The following is an 18,012-nucleotide window of genomic DNA, read 5'->3' as shown; positions in this document are numbered from 1 at the left end:
CATTTTGTTTGTCTTGCGACGTTATCTGATCTTAGTTGCCTAATTAAGCCATGGTAACATTTATTTGCAATGAATACTGCCCTCTTCACTTCCTCCGCAACGTTATTATCAGACGTGACTAGTATATAAAATTTTTTACCCCCTCAATGTCGTATTCTCCTATTGTTATATTCTGTGGCTGCCTTATTTCTGCGTTTTTACTTACCTGCATATATTTTGTTTTGGTCTGATTGATTTTAAGACCACTATTTTGTGCAGCTCGTTCTATTTGGTTATATGGCTCTATCATTTCTCTTCTTGATCTTGCGATTATGTCAACATCATCTGCAAATGCTAGTATTTGCACGCTTTTATTAATGATTGTTCCTCGTGTATTGACTGTTGTGTCCCTCAGTATTTTCTCGAGTACGATGTTGAACAAGATGCATGATAGAGTGTCTCCCTGGCGTAGTCTCTTTTTCACATCTATTGTTTCCGTTAATTCATTTTGTATCCGGATTCTACTTTCTACGTTTAGAGATTCTTTTATCAGTTCTATTAGTTGTGTTGGTATATTAAATTCTTTCATTGCTTTTATTAAGAATTCCCGGTTTATATTGTCTTGTCATATGTGCTTTCAAAGTCTATGAAGAGATGATGTGTGTCGATGTTATATTTACTTGTTTTTTCGAGGATCTGTCGCAGAACAAATATCTGGTCTATTGTTAACTTCTGTCTACAGAAGTCACTTTGGTATTTGCCAACTATATTTTCAGCGTGTGGTCTAGGTCTTTCATAAATGACGTTAGACATTATTTTGTATGCTGCATTCAGCAGCGTGATTCCACGGTAGTTTCCACATTCTAACTGATTTACTTTTTTATGTAATGGTACAATAATACCGCTATTCCACTCCGCTGGTAGCTGTTTATTCGACCATATCTTTGTTATCAATTATTGTATTGTTTTTGGTAGTACGTCTCCTCCTTCCTTCAGTAACTCCGATGCTATTTGATCTGATCCCGGTGCTTTATTGTTCTTTAATTTGTCTACTGCTGCTCTAATCTCGGCTATTGTTGGTGGAGTCTTTTCTCTGTTGTCTGTTGGGTCTAATGATATGTTAGGGTTCGTCTCTCTTCGATCTCCTTCAAGCTTTTCCGTAAAATGTTCTGTCGATCTACTTAGTATCTCTTGTTGTTCTGTCAATATATTACCTTCCTTATCTCTACACATCGTTGTTCTCGGTTTGAAGCTTTTCTGCTTTGGTTCAGTCTCTGATAAAATTTTCTTGTCTCTGTTGATTTACTTAGTTCTTGTAGTTCTTGAAGTTCTTTGTTCATATATTCTCTCTTTTTTCTTCGGTGAGTTTTCTTTTCTTTTTTGCGTAGTTGTTTATATTCTTTCTCTGCTTGTCGGGTTCTGTGCCCCTGTTGCATCAGTAAATATGTTTTTTTTTGTCTGTTATAATCTGACATTCTTCGTCAAACCAGTCATTCGTTCTTGTTCTTCTTTCTCTACCTTCTATGCCTAATACTTCTTTAGCTGCCTTTTTTATGATGTCTCTGCATTCTTCCCACTCCTTATTTAGGTTTTCATGTGTTATTCTGTTTTCTAGTTTGTTGTTTATCTTTTCTTTATACTCTTTATTTTTGTTTGTTTCTTTGAGTCCTTCTACCTTGTATCGTTCATGTTTGGAGCCTCTTTCCTTTTTGATGTTTGAAATTCTAGCCCTTACTCTACTTTCGACCAGGTAGTGATCAGAATCCGCATTTGCCCCTCTTCTGGTGCGGACGTTTATTATATTCGATTGGTGTCTCGAGTCTACAATGACATGATCTATCATATTTACTGTAAGTCCATCTGGGGATTTCCAGGTATACTGTATCCAGAAATTTAGTGTCTCATTATAAAAGTTATTTTAATAACAGCTGTAAAACTGAATAATCCCTTGTAAATACTCTATTGTTGTATAATTATCACAGCTACCAAAGCTGCCAGGACCGGCATAATAGCCAAGCATAGCACAACTGTATATAGGTATATATAAGCAGATCAAATATTATCATTGAAGCATAATGTCAAAAAACTCTTTTTATAAACATACAAATTTCCCATAATTATTGTTATTAATCATTATTTTAAGTCTCAACGAAAAAAATGTTTTGTGTGTGTTTTGTGTTTTATTGGCACTAGTTTTCACACTGGCCAGTCAATTTCATAATGATTTTTTTAGACTATAACTTATCACTAACTCAAGGGAGTACTATGTAGTGTCTGTGTTAAGTAAATGTCTTGTTACTTTAGTAAAGTCGACTTCATTGTCTTTACAAAGAGACGCTAATTGTATCTTAACGTCTGAGGTCCCTTCGGTGAGTACCGATTTACTTGTTTTAAAAGGTTCATATTTATTCATGTTGACTTGTCATGTTTAAGTTTTCCGTTTCATGTCTGAAAAAGTTGGCAAAAAATGGGAAATAGTCTTTATTAATAATTTTACAAAAAAAAATTATTCTTCATTAAAGATTATGCATCACATAGAAATCATTATCATATAATCTTATAAAATATTAAGTGGTAGATAGGAAAAATCAAAATTATTAATTAATACTGAAGAGGAAAGTGATTTTAAATTTAGATATGCAAGAAAATGTAATTTTAAAATGTTTGTAGCTATTAAAAATTATGTCCAAGTTTAGATTCATGGCCTTCTAATAATTAAATAATACATTTAAAGTAAAAAGTAAATAAAAAAATACTTTTGCATTTGTTGATTTTGTATATTGAATAAGGTAAATTAGAAATAAAATTAAAAATTAATGCACCTACTGATACATCATTAAAAGGCCATGAATCTAAATTTAAAAATAATTTTTAAATCCTACAACCAAATTAAAATAACGTTTTATGCTGCACCTAAATTTAAAAGCACTTCACTTTTAAGCATAAATCAATATTTTTGATTTTCGGTGATACCACTTAAACTTTTATAAATTTGATTATTGATTATTGATTTCTATGAAATGCAGAAATGTTTATGAAGAATAGTTTTTTTCATGAAATTAATAATAAAGAAATTTCCCGTTTTTTGCCAACTTTTTCAGACATACTTTATACCTTACTAACAATTAAAACACTTCTTTCCTTACATGAAGTATAAAATATAATCATATTTAGCTATATGTATATATCTACATTAATTCATTTTAATTTTCACTTCACCTTTTTATTATTTCACTTGCAATGTTTTTAACAAAACAAAAATTGTTTATGACTTTCAAAATTTGGATATATTTAATAAAGAATCGAGACAGAAAATATAATAATTAGTTAATTCTAATACTCCATCAGTTTATGTATTTTTTCCCTTAATTATCTAGATATTTATTTAAATTAAATATGTAATGTAAATGACAAATAAAATATAAAATTCGTTAAGCCGGCCCTTTTTACTATTTACCTGAAGAGGCAAATCCCTTTATGGCTTCGACTTTATCAGCGGGATACTTTTAAATTCTGCATAAGTCAGTTCTTATAATTGTGAATGAAGTATACCTTTGTGTATATCTTTGCGAGCGAAATACGTGCTGGCAATCACCATGTTAAGTGATCTTGCTAGGTTTATTAACCTATTGCCATTGTCATTTGATTGCTCATGGAAACTGTGCCTACCTATTGTGGGTTGGAATTGCTGTTATTTTCCAACTTTGGCGTTTAGGTCTCCATAGATTATTTTTATATCATTTTTTGGGCATAACTGATATGCGGACTCTAAAAGATGGAAAACCAACATAGATCATAGAAGAGTATAAACATTATATCATTATACAGTAGCTAAGATGTACAATATTCGAGAAAAAATCGTGTTCAGAAGGCACAGAACTGTCAATTTCGATATTTACTTCATTTTATCACCGCATAAAAGCTACACGCTAAGCAGAATTACTTGTCTTTATTATAGTATTAATTATGACGTACATAAAACGCGAAATACTATAATAGCTTCCTACTTTACCACACTAATTACTAAAGCGACACAATATGAAATTGCCACTTATAAAAAAGCCGGTAAATTTTAATTGCGCACACCTTTCTGAATACCTATATAATGAGTTTCGTATCTTTATACAAATGGTTTCCATATATATTCTTTTTTGCACAGCATATTTTTATATTTTTCAACCTTATCTTTTTGCCTATATTTGCTGACTCGCTAGTATATTTCAGAGTTTCTAGTAACAATTATTTGCTGGCCGATAATTGTCAAGATAGCTACCAATTTAGCTCAAAATCAAATAGAGTTTGTTTTTAAAATTAAAATATGCGGCGTTGGCGATAGAAAAAGCGAACTTAACAAACGGTATGTGAATCCCTTTCACGAATAGGTATGTTAGACTACAAGACCATGGTACATTTATAGTGGGTCATTTGACCCAGCATGAATATCATATAAATCAATATTACAATATGTAATAACAACTTTAGAAACTATGCAGCCAATTTTTATGGATACACAAAGCATGTGGGTTCAAATTAAAGGTTGCTCCTTAGATTTCTCATCCTGTCCCAGCCAAAATGTACGGCGTTGCAAAAAAAATAATCTGTATAGCTGAGGGTTACCTAAGACGGGACGGTTCCCAAGTAGGGACACTAGCAATTCTAGAAAATCTGTAACAAGTGACAACACCTGCACTGGAAGAATGAAAGCTCGCCATTCAGTCGTATTGTCACGTAAACGACACGAGGCTAGCATACCGGTAGCGTTCGTCAGAACAAGTTGTTAATGTTTACATATTTTTTTAAATTTATTTACGTACAACATTATAGTGAATATAGCGTTAATGGTAAGTATCTGTGAAACTTAACGTTATTAGTCAATAACAGGGTTTATAGTCATTGCATTTCACTGTAAAGTATTTGCCACTAAAGCTTTTGTTTAATATCGGTTAATATTTTTACAAAATGGGTGCAAATCTCTTAAGATGGGACAAATTTAAACTTCCTAAGTCGGGACGTCCAATCTTAGGAACTAAAATATGGCTACAGATATTCTTCTTATACCTGCCTACTTTTAACTAATTCAATCATTAATTACTCATAAATTCTTACATATAACGGTAATTCATTCTAAAAACATTTATAAGTAGGGGTTCAGTAATTAGATTATACCCAAGGAGGTCATAATATTCTAACCTTGATTATAGCTAAGTAAAGATAATGTATCATTAAAAATATTTTATTCAGTGAACTCTATATCTTGTAAGTGGCACTGATATATTTTTCTTTTACAGATGCCAAATAGAAATCCAAATTCCTATTACAAAAGAAAAACTGATCGTGGAAACTGGTCCGTTCAAAATATGATTCTAGCTGTACAAAAAGTTCGGAATAACGAACTATCGCTTCGAGAAGCTGCTGACAGATATAATATTCCTAAAAGTACTCTTCAAAGACAAGTTACAAACAAAAATAAAATCGTGACCGAAAATGACAAATATCTTGGTCGGTTTAGGCAAATATTCTCAGTTGAACAGGAACACGAAATTTTAGATCATATTTTTGAAATGGAAAAGTGATTTTTTGGAATCACTTATAAAGAACTTCGTTGTCTGGCATTTGACTTTGCCCAAGCCAATAATATTGCTAACAATTTTAATAAAGATACTCGAATGGCCTCTAAAAAGTGGGTTTATGGGTTTTTAAGTCGACATAGAAATATTTCTCTGAGAAAACCAGAAGCAACCTCATACGCTAGAGCTACAGGATTCAACAAGAATGCAGTCCTAAGTTTTTTCAACAACCTGGAAAGTATTTATAATAAACATCACCTCACTCCAGATAGAATCTGGAATATTGATGAGACCGGAGTGACCACCGTCCAAAAATTATCTAAAGTTCTTGCTCAGAGGGGTAAAAAGCAAGTGGGAGGTTTAACAAGTGCCGAAAGAGGAGTTAATGTCACTATAGTAGCTGCTATGAGTGCAAGTGGCAATTTTCTTGCCCCTGCTTTTATATTTCCCAGAAAGAAAATAAAACCAGAGCTGATGGACCTAACGGTAGTCCGGCATTTCCACATGACAAAGGATGGATGGATCGTGATGTTTTTTTAAAATTCATAAAATATTTTGCACAACAAACCAGACCTTCGAAGGAGTGCAAAATTCTTATTATTTTGGACGGCCATTGTTCACATACAAAAAGTTTAGACGTTATAAACTTCTGTCGCGAGAATGGTATTATTTTATTATGCCTGCCACCACACTGTACGCATAAAATGCAACCCCTAGATGTTTCGTATTTTAAATCATTTATGAGTTATTATGATTTGTACCTTACTAGATGGCTAAAAAATCATTGTGGTCGTACATTTGGAATATATCAAATCTCAGGGGCTGTTGCAGAAGCATTCTCAAAGGCATCTTCTGTACAGATAGCGACAAATGGATTCCGAGTAACCGGAATTTGGCCTTTTAACAAAGACGTATTTCAAGACTGCGAATTCGCTCCCTCTAAAACGACGGAACAATCAGTGGACAATGAAACTACATCACAGGTCAATAAATTACCCGTAATGATGGCTCATACCGAAGGCGTAAATCAAGTTGAAATGTATGATAATCCGATTCCTTCAACCTCAAAACAGTCTGTTTTAAGGTCACCTAAAGATGGCGATTCCGAAGATAACAGACCGATACAGAGAAGCCAAATCATTCCTATCCAATTTCCGACATCCAAGGTAAAAGTGACTGATATTAGTCCGCTACCAAAGGCACAGAAAAAGAAAGGTAAGACTTCTTCTAGACATTCTCTGAAATCCACGATACTCACAGAATCGCCGTATAAAAATGAATTAGAGACGTTGCAATCCACAATCCCTACTAATAAGGTTAAATCTGTGAAACGAACTGTAGTTATGGACCACAGCGCTCGAAATGCAAATATTAGCAATATCACAGTCGTCACTTCAACTAAAGATGATTCAAACTGCATTGTATGTGGAAAGAAGTACGCAGAGAGTAGTGAAGACTGGTACAACTGCAAAATATGTTCAAATTGGGCTCATGAGTGTTGTGGAGTAATGGATGATCTCTATTTTATTTGTGGAAGTTGTATAGAGTAATGTCCCTTTTTGAGAAACCCAACGGACCATCTTCGAATTCCGGTTTCTCATGATGGGACATTCACACTTTTTTTTTAATAACCAAAAACAAAGCATATTTTTTATTCTTTATTTAGTTTATATCTAAAATGTGTTAATAATTAGAATAAAGTTTCATTTTATTACCTCAACTTTTTTTTAATATCTATAGATTTTCAAGTATTTGTTATAAAAAAAAAACTGTCCCAACTTGGGTGACTCTCCCCTACCAATTTGATACTTTGTGTATGAATACCGTACTGTGTTAAACTACCGAAAATGGGGAAAAAGTTTTCCGAAAATAAAAAATTTTCCTTGTTCCTGGTACCAATATTTTTGTACGGCATTACGCTGCAGGTCAAGTATAGGCGGTATAGTTTCTAAAGTTGTAATTACATATTGTAGTATTGTTTTATACGTGATTCATGCTGGGTCAAATAACCTCTTAAAAATCTCCCATGGCCTTGTAGACTAAAATTGCATTAACAAATAAATTACACCGTTTTATTAAATTTATGCGTCTTTATTGCATCAGAAAGTTACTGATTTCTTTAGGAAACGATTTATAATTGTACAAACAACTGTTAAGAAGATTAAACAATATAGTAAAAATTTAGCAACTACGCTTAATGAAGAAATTTTACTGAAGAATAATTTTAAAAATGTTTTTGTGTAACAAATTCATTTAATTTCAGTTTTAATCTATTTGATCACGGTCCCCTGGGTTTTTAGTTCCTGTCGTATTATCCGTTGCCTCTTCTTGGCTATCAAATATTTTTCTAAGGGCCTGACTCAAACTACTGGAGCTAACGAATAGAGGAAACAAAATACAATCAGATGAAGTCATCAAGTAACTTTAAGTCTACTTGGACAGAAGATCAAATTTCACCAGGAACAGATTAAGAAGTTAAGAAAAAAGCACCTATGACCATAAGCCTAATTCAACCTTCCATTTTAAAGATAAAAGTCCCCCTAAATATTAGAAAAACTATCGAAAACATCTACCAAAACAACAAAATGGAAGTCAGAATAGATGGACAACTTACAGAACCTATACAAATAGGCAGCAGAATAAGACGAGAGGATTCATTGAGCCCCATGCTTTTCAATTTGATCATGGAGGAAATCATCAAAAGCGTTAACAAGGAAAGAGGATATAGAATGAGAAACAAAGAAATAAAAATACTTTGTTACGCAGACGACGCAATACTGATAGCCCAAAATGAAGATAGTCTGCAAAGACTGTAATATAGAACCAGATGTAAAATAGAAATTGATGGCATCCATAGTAAACAAGTAATGGAAATAAAATACCTGGAAATTACACTGTCCAGCTATGGAGACCTGGACAAAGAAGTGAGAGATCAAGTACAAAAAGCAAATGGACGGGCAGGAGGCCTTGATAATACTATAGGGCGAAACAGACACATTAACACTGAGATGAAATCAAGACTTTATAAAGCTAGTCTAAGACCAATAATGACATATGCCTCAGAAACAAGACCCGACACAGCCACAACGCAAAGGCTACTGGAAACGGCAGAGATGAGAGTACTGAGAAGAATTACAGGAAATACGCTGAGAGTGTATAAATAAATGGACCTCAAATAGAAAAAAAGAATGGAATAAGCACATAAGCAGAATGGAGGAGACCCGTGTCGTCAAAATAGCAAGAGATCAGTCATCACTCGGCAGAAGAAGTATTGGACGATCCCGCAAAAGATGGAGTTACAAGGGAGGTATTAATCCGCCAATGAACAAGCAAAATTGCTTATAAAAAGGAAGAAGAAGAAAATTGCCTTCAAACAGTCCTGATATATTAACTATCGAGACTCGTTGGCATCAGATGAAAAATGCACTTCGAACTACACCAGTTAGCAGAATTCCTGAGTTAAACGGTAAAGTTCAGGAAATTTTGAAAAACTTTTAACCAGATTGCTGCCAAAGATTAGTAGGCAGTATGTCAAAGAGAACTGATAAGGATTTAAAACCTAAGGTTGACTTCACACGGTGCTAACGCTGATTAAATATATAGTGCAATAAATTTGCGCCAGACATTACTTTTTCTTTTTCTTTATTTTATTGTTGATTTTGTTGATTCATTTTCAACACCACGTAGTCTCTAATAAGCTAAATCGAATCCGTTTAATTCATAATAATTAAATACTAATTCTAATTTAGGAAAATAAAATTGTCTTGCATATTGGTTTTAGTTCAATTCATTCGCATCTGAACTCGTCTAATGCTTGGATCAAAATAAGATATCTGGCGGCATTTAATCCAAAATAAAATATAAGCAATTAAAGTGTGAGAAAAACACGAGTACTTTGCCTAAAAAACCGAAGAGGTATGGTTTCCGATCAAAAAAAAAATCTTTAGACAGTTGCTTCAAAAGTCACAGTGGCTATGTTGATTACCAACCTTCGTAACGAGTGTGGTACTTAAATTAGGGAAATAGTTAATTATTATTGACAAAGATCTACAAACTTCACAAGCGTGTCTTTCTTAGTTATAACATGTTCTTTTCACGGATGAAACAAAATGGATTTTAGTCATTGATAGTCAACATATCAAACTTTGGAGAAAACCGGTACGACAATGACGATACTGTTACACTAGAAGAACTTCTATTGGAACAGTTGTAATTTTTAGGAAGTTATTATGCCGCTCTACTTTCTGGGATAAAGCGCGATATCCCGTCTAATGTTGAGAACGGCCAAAACGCAAAGCGGCTTACCACGCACATTTTTGTACATGAAATACTATTCAAGCACCTTAGGTGTCCCAGCAAATAACATAAAATATTGTGAACTGTCCGTGTCGGTCAGTTGAGTGGGCCCAGTTGCCTATAGACGATAAAGTCTATATTGTTATATTGTTTATATATATATATTTTCAATGTTATAGTATGGACTTTACACTAATTCTGATTTTTTGTTTCAGGGCCACCTACAAAAAAAATTATAAAAAACACAAAAAACCGGCTTCGGCCACCAAAAAAATTAAAAAATTACTAACAAAAACCGGCGTAAGCCACCAAAAAAAAATTAACAAAAACCCCAAAACCCGGGCACGTAGGGCCCAACCCCTTGAGCACCAAGTCGCCGAACTGAGCCTAGGCTCAGAGCGGAGACTTGAGGCCCAAGTAAGCAATTTTAGTTCGCGGATAAGCCACATCATGATAACAGGATCATAGCGACAATGCGCTGTCCTGAGTTTTGCAACCGGTTAGGAAACCATGTTGGGGTTCTATTACCCAGGACCTCCACATGAAGAGCATTTGGCTGATAGTTGTGCCCCTATCGCGCATCAGAGTGCTATAGGGGGGAAAGGGATGGTCTAGAGCATTGGAGCGCGGTGGGGTGACTCCTGTATATACTCGAGTTAACACACCTCGCTCCAATGAATTGTTACACCCGAACGTAATTCTTAGGGGTGAACATGTCTCATAGGCTGGGTTTAATCAAATTGCTTGCTTGCTTGCTTGTCGGTCAGTTTAGCTTTGAAATATTAGACGTGTGTTAGGCGGCGAACACGTGGTACTATATCACTTTATTTTTGTTGGTGTTTTGTTTATTTTGACTAGATTTGTTGGAGAATAATACATGTAAGTAATTGTGTTATTACGATTGTGTTATTTAGTAATTTGTATGCTGCTTATCAGTAGTAGAGACAGTAATAAAATGTTGAGGTTATATTTTCGGTAAATATACTATTTTTTGTTTTTACAGAAAATGGATTCTAGAGAAGAAACAAGGCTTCTTGGACTTATGGATGACGTGAGCACAGATGAATTTGAAAGTTCTGAATCAGAACCTTTTAGCTCTGATGATGATTTACAAGATCCATCATATCAACCCAGTAGTGGTGAAGATTCGTTGGCAAACGAGAATCTGTTTTCAAACGAAAATCACGAAGACAGAGTTGAGCCAGAAAATGACGAAACAGGTAATGATATACAAAATTTGCTACAGGTGGGCGATATTGGAACTGATAACGAGTGGGATGATATTGCCGCAGATATTCCAGATTTTTTGTTTGACGATTCCCAAAGTGGCCTTCATCTTAATTTTGACACAGATACTCCTAAAGCTACAGACTATTTTTTTAAATTTTGGGATCAAGAAATTATGCAGCTAATTCTTGATTCAATGAACAAATACATTGAAATATTGACTAATGTAAATAGGCCCAAGCAAAAATACAGCAGACAAGCATCCATTAGGCCATTTACTATGGAGGAACTTCAATCATTTTTAGCTATATGCATATTACAGGGTCAAACAAAATACCCCTCTGTAAAGAAGTTGTTTTCAATGAATCCACTTTATTATGCACCAGTTTTTCATTACACCCTATCTGGTAGAAGATTTGAAGAAATGCTGCGGTGTTTTAGCTGTGCTTGTAAAGAGGAAACAACAGGAACTGATCCACTGAAAAAAGTCAATCCTCTGCTCGATAAACTATTACTCAATTTCTACTCAAAAAGCTTATTACCCTGCAGAAGAAATGTCACTAGATGAATCATTGCTTCACTTTCGTGGTCGTCTGAGTTTTCGGGTGTATATCAAAGGAAAAAAGCGAAATATGGCATTAAGTTCTACGAGCTATGTACAGCAAACGGATACGTATTGAATATAAAAATTTATAAAGGAAAATCCGAAGATGTAGAAGGATTATCTAAAATTGAGTCGTTAGAATTGCAACTTATGGAACCTTATTTGGATAAAGGCCATCATTTATTCCTTGATAACTTCTACAACAGTATTTTGCTGTCAAAATCCACTTTGGACAGAAAAACTCATTCTACAGGAACTCTTAGACGAAACAGAAAAGGAAATCCAAAAGCTCTTGTAAACACCAATCCAAAGAAGAACACAAATGGCGAAGAGACGGTAGCATCTATATTTCAAAGTGGAAGGATAAAAGGGAAGTACTCTGCATAACAACCAAATATCACCCAAAACTTATAAATGTACAGAACAGGTTTGGAAAGACAGTAATAAAACCTGAAGAAGTTGCCAGGTACAATGAGTACATGTCAGGAATAGATAGGAGCGATCAAATGGTGAGTTATTATTCTTCTCCACGGAAAACTATCAGGTGGTACAAAAAAGTGATGTTTCACTTACTGGATGAAGCTATATGGAATTCCTACTATGCAATGAAGAAGCACAAAAATGTAAAACTGACCCTTTTAAAATACAGAGAAAATTTGGTAAGAGAATTATTAAACATTCCAGAAGATATGAATGATGGGAGAAAACTGATGCATAAGGGAGCTTTGCACGGTGGAAAACGACCTCGAATGGAAGCGAATATAGTTGTTAACCCTAACAATGAACAACACTTTCCAGATATAATTCCACACCCTACAGACCCCCGCAAAACTCACCATGTGAGGTGCAAGTTATGTTTACGAAACAAAAAACGCAAGGAAACCAGATACTTGTGTAAAACGTGTGCCGATAAACCAGCACTTTGCATTGTACCGTGTTTTGAACTGTACCACAAAAATTAAATTTTTTAATATAAGCGTGTCTCTGTATTATATTTTCGTTATAAGGATATTTCTTTATTATTTTTTACAGAAATAAAGATTTAGTTGCATTTACTAATCGAGAGCGGCATGTACCGCTTTGTCCAGTTGCACAACTTTTGTGACATTATATGGACATAGCGGCATTTACCGCACCTTGTTTTTTTTATAAAAAACAACCTAAACATTCTAAAATATTATGAAACTACTTTTTTATGACAGAAAAATAACAAATTTTAAGATTTTTACAAGTGTGTTTTTTGCGACCCCCTATAAAAACTAAGTGTCCGCGAACGTGTTAACGAAAGAAAACGTTCCTGTGACGCTCCTGGAGAACACAATCCTTGATCTACGAGCGTGTAGCACTGTATAGCAGGACACCATCTACAATCAGATTGTTTTAATTCACACATGTGGAAGAGCTTTACTTGAGGACTGACAAAAAAATACTGATTAATAATCTACCAATTTTTTTCACCCTATAGATGCGGGAGATAAAGGGGTATAATTGCGAAAACATGGAGTTAATTCCAGTTTACTCCAATAATTAGCCTCTTCTACTCAAATCCGATTTTCACCTTCACGCTGGTTTCCCCTGTAAACCGAGAAACCCAACTGGAGATCCGGTATCCAACCCGGATGGAAAGTTGTATCGGGAACTGACGAGAGCGGGTGAAATGGCCCTCCGAAAAGGGGGTTTGGCGTTAGATTAACTACACAAAATTTGTAAAGACACTAACGGTGAAATTCTTGTGGTAAACGAGGAAAAAACCAAATATATATGTTGGTTTCTAAAAACCCCCAAAATATCCAACAGAGAATTCAAATTAGCAACCATAGCTTTGAGCCTCATCGCACACGGGCGGCCGACAATAGGGGCGGCCAATTCAAATAATTAAACATTAATGATTCAGATAATTCTGTGAACTCTAATATTCCAAACAATAATAATTATTCAGTACGTGATAATACTTAAATGCGTTTCATTTATCATGTATACTTACTTCTTTTCAGAAAATATTATTTATTGTATGAACTGTCGCCCTTTTGCAGGTACAGTCATAAAGCAGTTTCGGGAATAATTTTTGATTCAAAGCGGCTGGCGGCTTTCGGACTTCAGTTATTTGAGATTTCACACGTAGATACTTTACAAGAATTTAGGCAAGTGGTTGTAAAGTTTCTGCTATAATATTGTTCCTATGGTTATGTTTAAGATGGGTTATTATGTCTTATGTTCAGTCTTAGTTGAGAATTCGATGAATTTAGACACGCTTTTGATAAACGATTTTGTTTGTAAAATATAATAGTTCACCCGTTTCTTTTGCACAGTAGGTACTGTATTTCGAAGTAACGTCGAGATCAGAGCAATTTTATTCGTATACGCGTTACGGCTACATATTATTTGGACAACTTATTTGCAGTGTTTTTGGATTTATTTTGTTAAATTCGCCCGGCTTCGTTCTTAAGTGATAATTTCAAAATGTCCGAAAGAAAAAGAAAACGACTTTCAGGTTTTTAATATAAAAAAATAAAAGAGGCAAAAACTGAGGAGAAAAAATCTTAGCGGTGCACTGGAATCATTTTTGATGAAAAACATACATGAAAATATAGAAGACTCGGTAATAAATTTAGGACCTTCAACTTCAAGAGAAGTCCAAACCATAGAAAAAAGTACCAAACAATTGAATATTCCTGCGGATAGAGACGGATGATTTGATAACAATGATAGCGATAGTGCGAGTGCTGATGCTGAAACGCCTGAACCTGAAACCACCAACCAAGACAGAACAATTAATGTTCCAGTTAATCTGGATTGCAGTGTAGGAAGCTCCAGCATATACTTGGTTTCAGATGATCCCGGAAAATGGCCTGCAAATATGAATCCAAGTGAAGTTCAATTTGTTGTTGAAAATTTTCCTCAGCAAATTAAAAAAATTAACTTCTCCAGAGATACAAATAATAGAAAATTTTCAGAAACTTATTATTATCGCACATTGCCTAATCAAGACCAAATTCATCGCCCGTGGTTCCTTTACTCATTATCACTAAATAGTGCTTTTTGTACACTTTGTAAACTGTTTTGTTGTGATGAAAGCAGCCGACAATTACTTAGTGGAATTAATGGAGTAAGTGACTGGCAACATTTAGTTATTATTTTAAAAAGACATGAATCCGGTGCAGCTCTTATAAAATATTCTCAAAAACTGTTTGAACTATCTACAACATTAAAAAAAGGATTAACAGTTGACTCTGCTCATCAAAAATTATATGAAATGGAGAAAAAATGATGAAATGTGTTTCTGCTTTCTGCAATGTTATCTATAGAACATAAAGTGTGTGCGACATTGGACATTAAAGATATTGTCAAAAAGTTTTCCGAGACGAAAGCCCGAAAAGTGCGTTTTTAGTTTTTTTATGTGTTTATGTTTCTATTCACGGTTTATTTTAATTAAATGGACGTTTAAATTAGGATATTAGGATATACATATTCTGGACGTTGGATCATGGTTATTAAATTAGGATAATGGACGTTTAAATTAGGATATTAGGATGGGATATTAGGATATACATTAGGATAATGTATGGACGTTGGATCATGGAGATTAGTCTAAATGTTCAAGTAAGTATTTATCTATTTACAAATTATTATTGTTATATTATGCATCATCTGCACATTTCTTTAAATAATAGTATGTATGTCTAAAGTGTTGGAAGGGGGGCGGCAAATATTAGGTCGCAGACGGGCGGCCAATACGTTAGCGGCAGCCCTGTCTCCAGAAACATTTAAAAAATAAAAATATAAAACGTGCAGTCAAGCTCAATATATACATGACCTTAATAAGACCGGTTTTGATATATGAGTCTGAAACTTGGACCTTTTTTGAAACTTTTGAGAGAAAAATTCTTAGAAAGATTTTTGGGTCCCGTAAAAAAAATGGGCTATGGCGTCGAAGATACAACTTTTAACTATATCAGTTACACACCGATCCAGACATTGTGAAATTCGTTAAAGTGCAGAGACTTAAGTAGATGGACTGGACACATTGCTAGGATGTCAGACTTTACAATGACTGGAAGTTTCACAAGAAAGATGCTAACAATTTGCATCATAAAAACACAATGCAAAATAATTGCTGAAAACCTTAAACATGTAAAGTATTATAAAAGCGACAAATTAAGACAAAAAAATTTCCACCAAAGCAGACGAAACAATTCATCAAAGTTAATTTTAATGGAAAATACCAAAAACTGTATTACTACTTGTTGATTATACCAAAGAGTATAGACGCTCTATATTCTTTGATTATACTGTGAATATTATTGTTCGTATGACTAAAATGTATCATCAATTCCGTTATAAAACTGTTATTACCTCGAGTTAATTTACATACCAGTCAAATTTGGAATACCACAAAATTATGTCAATAAAAAATAAAGAAATAGAGCAAATCCAATGATAAATTCTATATCATTATTTTTAATTTTGTAATATTAGGTACTTGTTCTTATCAAAATTACCATATAGCATTTCTGGTCAACGATGTTTACCAGTAATTGAAAATGTTTGTAAATTTCACAAGGTAGCAAATAAAATAATCAACAACACAAACCACTTACCTAATGATAATACAAATAAATATTCTAAAGTTTCTTTACTACTCTTCACTGAAAATAGTCGTGTCTTTAATTCACAATATCACATAATCACCTCATGAGTGTGATACTCTTTTTAAAAGTACAGACAACTGGAGGATCTTGAATATTTTGTTGACGATGACGTACACGGCGCAAAAGTCAAGCAACTCGTGCTAACGGTACAACGAAACGGTGCTGGAGCCACTGAAGTGCCGGCTAAGGTTCGTTCAAAGGTACAGGTTGAATCTACCTGTCATTCCTATCATACACGTTATCGTTAAGTAGGCTACAGCGGCGCCGCGTTGAGGTCTATAATTGGGTAGTGTTTTTTACGTAATGCGATATTGAAAGTATAGGTACTCTTAATTGATAAACTTAAAATAATTATTATACCAGGTAATTTCTAATTCTAATTCTAATATCTAATAATAATAAAGTCGGTTCTGAAACTGTTATCTTGTGGCATGTCTATGTTAAATATTAAATATGGTTATATGGGATTAAGCTTATATTAATTAAATACAAGTCCTTATTAATATCTCTAGGCCACTGCGTAAGCACTTGGAGGGCGAAAACTGCTTCTTTAGTTCCAAGTGCTTTCCGAAAGCAAAACTGCGTTCTATTAATACCTACTTATCATATTCTAGTCTTCAATGAATTGACTTGGTGAACGCTCTAGTGAAGTAATTGTAATTGTAATAAATCAAGTCCTCCTGGATTTTTCTGATATGTTGTTAAAAACATCAACTACATTTTCAAGGAATTATGTTTTACCACAATAACCCCTAGTGTTATTAGGGGGTGGTAAATCTTTATTTTGGAAAAGTTTTTTACACTTATTATTAACATTAATGAATCACTTGTTTCGAAAAGGTAACAAATGACACTTTTTGTCAAATACACTTTTTGACGCAATATTGCTCACAAATTGTTCCTACACAGTATGTAGTTTGAAAACGTAACATATCTCATCTCGTCCCTGTTAAAAATAGACATTGAGTTTTGATTGAGTTAGAAAAGGTAACAAATGTTGGCCATGTTACCTTTTCGAACTAAACCGACTGAATTGGTTCGGCAACGATCGGCTTTCGGCTGACGGTAACGTATTGGAATGATAATATCACGCCAGTCCTTGCAAGTACAGCTAGCTCACTTGACCGTTGTTTATTGTAATACACTCAGTGATGTCGTTTAGTAGCGAGAGTGAAGATGAAATAATACGAAAAAAGAGGAAAGGTGTTGTGAATGCAGACAACTATAAACAAAATTTTATACGAAATGCTAAGGTGAAAAGAAAAGCTCATATAAATCATGTTGGAAAAGAAGTTCCTCAGAGAAAAACAGGAGTAAACTGCGGGTAAGTAAAAATAGTACAGTTTTTAGAGTACAGAGTTAAAGAGATTTTTTATTATTTTAAGCTGTCTAAAGAAGTGTTGCCATATGTTCTCTTGTGAAAACAAGGCGGAAATTATAGCCAAACTTAACTAACTTTCAAACAAAAATGAGCAGGATCTATATCTGCATAGACTCATAGACTCGAATCCGGTGCAAAACATTAGAAACCGTAAGGCATCCGTAGCATCAAGTAAACATAAAAGTTTTTCTTGTAAATACTATGTTTGTAGTAATGACTAATACTCAGAACAAACTTCCTCGTGATTTAAGAGGAACAGCAATATCGTCTAGGCATAATGCTATTGATGGCAACTACCTTCATCGAATT

At 34.0% G+C, this 18,012-nt stretch overlaps 2 protein-coding genes across 4 annotated transcripts in view; one reads left to right on the top strand and one right to left on the bottom strand.

Moving 5' to 3' along the window:
* The window catches only part of LOC140449579 (uncharacterized), a 52,330-nt gene extending 35,802 nt beyond the window's left edge, over window positions 1–16,528 (bottom strand). Inside the window, exon 1 of one of the 3 annotated variants that reach the window (XM_072542794.1) lies at window positions 16,272–16,528. The gene's annotated coding sequence lies outside the window, so the exon portion shown is untranslated. The remainder of the gene's footprint in view (window positions 1–16,271) is intronic. The other 2 variants (XM_072542792.1, XM_072542793.1) reach the window with 2 other exon arrangements.
* LOC140450437 (uncharacterized) lies at window positions 5,646–6,086 on the top strand. Its single transcript, XM_072544078.1, has one exon. It carries the CDS (start codon window positions 5,646–5,648, stop codon window positions 6,084–6,086), a length of 441 nt encoding a protein of 146 aa, XP_072400179.1.
* Window positions 16,529–18,012: the final 1,484 nt, after the last annotated feature.

Source organism: Diabrotica undecimpunctata, chromosome 9 (assembly GCF_040954645.1).
Source record: "Diabrotica undecimpunctata isolate CICGRU chromosome 9, icDiaUnde3, whole genome shotgun sequence".
NCBI lineage: Eukaryota > Metazoa > Arthropoda > Insecta > Coleoptera > Chrysomelidae > Diabrotica > Diabrotica undecimpunctata.
Note: the sequence above shows the minus strand (reverse complement) of the source record. Positions and strands in the feature narration are given on the sequence as shown.

Bases quoted from the DNA above. Each gene is read 5' to 3' on its own strand.
- LOC140450437 (XM_072544078.1), top strand. From the start codon at position 5,646: ATGGCCTCTAAAAAGTGGGTTTATGGGTTTTTAAGTCGACATAGAAAT.